This window comes from Ictalurus furcatus, chromosome 10 (genome assembly GCF_023375685.1).
Source record: "Ictalurus furcatus strain D&B chromosome 10, Billie_1.0, whole genome shotgun sequence".
Classification (NCBI taxonomy): Eukaryota; Metazoa; Chordata; class Actinopteri; order Siluriformes; family Ictaluridae; genus Ictalurus; species Ictalurus furcatus.
Genome location: NC_071264.1, coordinates 2,210,649 through 2,216,648, shown reverse-complemented (window position 1 = coordinate 2,216,648; position 6,000 = coordinate 2,210,649). Strand labels below are relative to the sequence as shown.

General features: G+C 48.8%; 1 protein-coding gene across 3 annotated transcripts in view; it reads right to left on the bottom strand.

Moving 5' to 3' along the window:
- The window catches only part of lrp4 (low density lipoprotein receptor-related protein 4), a 57,128-nt gene that overhangs the window by 31,542 nt on the left and 19,586 nt on the right, over window positions 1–6,000 (bottom strand). For all 3 annotated transcript variants that reach the window (XM_053634370.1, XM_053634371.1, XM_053634372.1), the window contains exon 2: window positions 181–327. In XM_053634370.1, coding sequence (XP_053490345.1) covers window positions 181–327 — 147 coding nt within the window. The remainder of the gene's footprint in view (window positions 1–180; window positions 328–6,000) is intronic.

The window sequence follows — 6,000 nt, the reverse complement described above, 5'->3', positions numbered from 1 at the left end:
GTTCAGCAAACGTTACGTAATTGTTTCAATTATCTTCCACAAAGCCAAGAACCATTTGAGTAAATTAGCGTATTCCCAAAAGACTTACTGGTTTAAGCACGTGTGTGTGTGTGTGTGTGTGTGTGTGTGTGTGTGTGTGTGTGAGAGTGAGTGAGTGAGTGAGTGAGTATGTGTACTCACTGCAGCCGTCCTCGTCGCTGTGGTCTCCGCAGTCGTTGTCTCCGTCGCACTGCCACTGTGCGGGGATGCAGGTGCACTCACCAAACACGCTGACCGCACACGTAAAGTGATTCTTCCCGCATGAACACTCCGTGCTGCCACACACGCCTGCAAACACACACACACACACACACACACACGGTCAACAAACTAATATAGAACGGGCGCAGAAGTGAGTCAAAATAACTTCCGCTTCCGTCCTTCAGGCGTTGCCCTGATTCATTGTTTCGTGTCTGCACTTTTATGGCGTTCGGGAGGCGTCGCTACGTGCAAACGAGCCGCGTCAGGAACGTGCTTTACACTTTTTACTGGTGAATAACTGGAGACAACAAATGTGTGTTTCTCAGACTTTTCTCAAATCACGCGGTGTGTAAACGTGTGTGAGCGTGAGCCGAAGCGAACGACAACTTTCCCTTCGGATTTACACGCGAGGCATTTCGTTAAAGCGCACCGATCGAGAGCGTCGCACGTTCAGTAAACTAACGCTGCTGTAGGCGTCAAAAGCCCGGTCCGTTTTACTCTGGACTTTTACTTTCTCCGCAGTCCCTCCGGGATTTAGCGCACGCGGAAATTAACGCAAAGATGAATCTAAATAAATCAAGGAAACGGACCGATATTCGGAGGAGCTTGCGATTTATAAAAACATACCGCGGGTTTGGGACAAGACGCGTCACGTGACGTCATCACAACGAGAATTCAGCGAAAGCCCTCTTCGAGTCACGTGTGTCGAACATGAGCACAGTGAACAGGTCTTGTTCACCAACAAACGCCACTGTGAAAGGCCGCGCAGAACCATTTCGTGCGATTGCGATTTCGCAGATTCAAGTAGTTTTCTGCAAAAAAAAGCTAAAAAAAAAAATCTAATCGCCGCAGCAAAAACCAGGCATCTTTGGACACAACGGTCAGAACACAAACTCGTACGGACTGATCAGTAACTAACAGGTTTGAACTCCTCTACCCCGGCAGACACGCAAACATCTCAGTTAGCTAGTCAACAGGCACCATGTGTGTGTTCCGCTTGCTTTCGTGTAGCAAAACATTCGTCCATCCCCGGTTTTCTCGACTACAGGCGGCAGGAGGCAGAACTGTGAAAGATCAGCATCCTCTATCGTAACCATGGCGACGAGAATGACGACATGGGAAGGGTCTAGTGCAGGGCGCCGGTATCTGAACACGTCCGAACGACGAGTCTTCGACTCGGACGGAGCGAACGCCACGGCGGTCCGAGTCGAGTCTGTTGCTTTCACAGGCGGAGACGAGGAGGTGGGCGTGACCAGATCCCCGAGCGTCGGCCAATCGGAACCCTCGCTGCAACACGGACACACAGAAGGAGACTACTTCTTCAGTAGTGACTGAAGAAACATTTAAATGCCCATTTATTGGGGTGTGTGTGTGTGTGTGTGTGTGTGTGTGTGTGTGTACACAGCATGATCTATAATCACAGCGGTGTGAATACACCATTCACCTGCAGCCTCCTTTAAACACCACAGAGACACTTTTACACACAATAAAAAAAACTCCACACACAGTGTAGCTCACCTCAGTGTGTGTGTGTGTGTGTGTGTGTGTGTGTGTGTTTTCGTTCTTTCTGACCACTTGTACAGACCCCCACAACACAATCACGCACAGAGCATTATCTGTCTCGGAATCTCACGCTGTTCCTTACTCACTGTGAAGAATGAAAACACACACACACACACACACACACACACACACACACACACACGACCACACATGTTGCTCTGAACAATGCCTGATGATGAAGGTCCTGGACATGGCAGAGAATATAGTGTGTGTGTGTGTGTGTGTGTGAGTGTCTGATCCTTAACAACCCCCACGTCTCTCTCTCTAACATGAACGATCTTTCTCCATCTTCCCTTCCGTCACTGTCACTCCTTCTTCACATCCTTCTCTCCTGCTGCCCTTCTCGTCTTCATGTCTTTCGCTCTATCTTATTCTCTCTCTCTCTCTCTCTCTGCATCCCTCCTTCCCTGTGTGAGACAGCAAAAACAGCATCGCGTCTCTTTTTCTTGACATTTTATTAGTTTGTGTCCCTCTCCCTGTCTCTCTCTCTCTCTCTCTCCCTGTCTCTCTCTCTCTCTCTCCCCCCCTCCCTCTCTCTCCCTCTCTCCCTCTCTCTCCCTGTCTCTCTCTCCCCCTCTCCCTCTCTCTCCCTCTCTCGCTCTCTCTCCCTCTCTTCTCCGCGTGATGCATGAATAACTTTCCTGACATGACGTTATCATCGTTTATCGGGCATTGTATTCTCTCTTCCTCACGTGTGAAATTTATTTATTAAATATCTCACGCCGCGGTCTTCCTCCTCAGACCTTTTTATTCTTTCTTTTCGTGTTTTTCTTTCCCTCCATCAGATAACAGGAAGCTGCCTCGGCGTGCACGTGTCCGGACAGACGCTCGGGATAGTTAATGGTCTACAGATGAGAGGGTAATACATCCAGTGACCGACACACACACACACACACACACAAGGTATGAATATACTTGTTGTCAACCACCGTAACCGGGAGCGACGGTAACCACAGCGACTGAGGGGGCCTTCCAACCTGAGGGCTTCCAGATGTGCTGGTTTTGGAAGCTGAGAGAGAGAAGGAGGAACGGAAAATGGAACACATTCACACACACACACACACACACACACACTCCTATACTTAAAGTCCCCATGGAGCTTCTGTCAACTGATGATGTGCCAATAATCACATCATTTATCAGGTAAAGTTCGTCCTGTTGAAACAACAGAATTACAAATGTGTGCTCAGTTTGAGACGAGGGGGCGTGTCTATAAAATGATTGACAAGGCTCATCCAAATACGAACAATCAGAATCAATCTGTGCTTCAAAAAAAAAACAACAAAAAAACAACTTTTTTTTCCCCCCATCCAAGAGGGAAGCAGGAGCTTCTGGGGGCGGAGCTTTGTGTACATGGGCGGGACTGGGGGCGGGATTGAGCGTCTATGAAAGATTATCCCTTATTTATTTGTTTATTCAGACCTCAGCTCTCAGAGTATTCTCTGTGACTGACACACACACACACACACACACACACACACACACACACACACACACACACACACACACACACAGGCCCTCCACAGAGTCACCTGGGAGGTCTGGCCCTAATTAATGGTCCGCCTTTTGCTGTCCTCACCAGGAAGTGACCGCTGGCACGGCCGTGTGTGTGTTCGTTATTGGGAGTGTGCAAAGTGAAAGGAACACCCAGTGTTTGCCACCGGTAAAAGGTTGTGTTCATTTAATGCTCTCTCTCACACACACACACACACACACACACACATACATTTATTCAACTCAGCACCCACATTACCGTTTTAATGCTGTGGTTTATATTTTCGTGATTTATTTATTTTTTTTATGAGCTGCATTAGACCACCCTTACACACACACACACACACACACACACACACACACACACAGCGTGGAGACGGGAATCGAACCCAAACCCCAGAGGTGTGAGGCAAAGCGTGCCGACTTGTGAACTCTCGTTCAGTAGACGTTTCAGAATGGTTCTGCGTCCGTCTGGACTCGCGCCGACCCTCGACGTTCCGTCACCATGCAGATTCCACACGTCTCTGGAACTGTACCGGTGGCACGTCCAGGAGATCTGATCTGAACTGGGGTTTCGATCGTGGTGGTGCAGAGCGATATCCAACATCTTCAACAGCTGGATAAAGAAGGCTGTTTAGAACACCGCACCCGTACCGCTTGTCCTACACAGGGGCACGGGGAACTCGAGACGTGAGGCACCCTGGACACGTCGGTCTGTAGGATTTCACACCACTGAACTCTCATTCGTCTTCGCTTCCAAGTCAGTTAGATCGGCTCCAAACCTCAGGTGAACCTACTTGGTGTGTTATACGAGCGTGCTAGGAGCTGCGGCTGTGTAATATATTCCCACCATCGTTGGGAAAGTGGACATCAACACACCAACACAACGTTCCCATATTTCTTCTTCCACGGAAATAAAACCTAATAAACGGAGACATGAAATAAAAGCTTTCGAACCTTTTTGAAGGAGGAAAAAAAAACGTATTTGAGCCGGAGGATCACGGGGCCAGAAATCAGTCCAAATGACAAGTTTTTTTTTAAAAAATGGACAACCGAGACCGAACACTCGCGTGTGCGTGCCACGTGTGTGACTCGTGCCACGTGCGTGACTCGCGTGCGTCCGGTTATGGTAACGTAGCCATTAAACGGCTCGTCTCGCCAGCGCCTATATTTACTCCCCATTCCAACAGGCCGTAGAACGGTCACTGAAGACACCTCCGATCGGACTCGGAGTCTGATCTAAGCGAATATTCCGTTCTTCAGGCGTTACAGTACGGTCGAATATGTATAAGATTTATTTAGACCGTCATTACGTGAACGTCGAGCGTCGGGTTTGAGAAACTCAAACTCCGGACCTACTATTGGAGCGTTTTTTGTCTTTCACGTCTGTACAGGGGAGAAACGATCGGTTCAAAGGTTTCTGCTCGTCTCCAGTTCGCTCCATTAGGACTAAAGCGGATAAATCTCTTTAACGGCGAGACTCTGCTGGATTTCTCCCGTCTCTCCGTCTGTCTCCTCCTGAGCGCTTTCTATTTGATTTGTAGTGGGTATTACTTTCCAAATGGAACCAGGCACCCAACTTTGTTCCTGCAGAGTGTGTGTGTGTGTGTGTGTGTGTGTGCACGAGATCGATACACCCTCTTCGCTTCTTGGTGGGAGGGGTCATTTTACAGGGGCGCGTGGTTTTTCGTGAGCCTCAGACAAAAAGACTCCAATAGCAGACCCAATTTTTCTCCGTGGACTGCAGCCAGATGCTTGGGTTTCACTGGCATTCCACACACACACACACACACACACACACACACAAAATCGAGTGTTAGAGAAGATACAACCAAGCAGAAAGTGTGTGTTTCAGAAGTCTGAAAAGAAACGAGGAGATGACGTCATCAAAACGTGTGTGTGTGTGTGTGTGTGTGTGTCGGATAACGTGAAGAACCTCGCTGTGGTTTCTCCAAGCGGCACAAGACGTAAACCTCAAGCAATCAGGGTCTCTCTTGTTGTTGTTGTTGTTGTTGTTGTTGGACGCAGCTGTGCTCTGGTGTTCAGGCCGTATTTAACCTCTGGGCTGATCTTTCCACCTGAACTCCCACCGCGCACATCCGTTCTCGGACAAGAAAGGCTTGGCGTGGCGAAGGAGTGAAGAGTCACTCGTTTCCGTCCTCGAGCTCACAAAGGCACGCTTGTTCTCACATCTCCGCTAAAACAAAACAAAACAAACACAGCGAAGACACTTTCCAGATTCTTCCCAGTAGACGTAGTGTTACAGCGAGCTGTCCGTGTTAAAATGGTTCTAAAAGGCGCCTGTGGTTTTGGGGTTAAACAATAAACAATGTTCCCGCTTCATGAGAAGCTTCTAAAGGAGGTAGCAAGGTACAGCAGAAGTCCGAAGGACGTCGGAGTGAGTGGACAAACAGGATTTCCGGACAGCTTTCACTCGGCAAGCTCGAGAAACCCCCCTCGATGGGAGAAAATTGAGTTTTGGGGCTGTTTCTCTGGAGATATGTGGCTGCTTCCTTCCTGAAAAGAGGAGGGAAAAAAACCCCTTCATTCTCTTCTTCACTGGCACCAAAGCCGAAGTTGCGACTTATTTACCAGGCCTTTATGGGAGAAACCCAGCAGGAATCCCTCGATCGCCGTGTGAAAGCAAGAGATGAACAATAGTGCCTGCCATGTGCCTACCCCTAAACAATTCACCCCTCACTT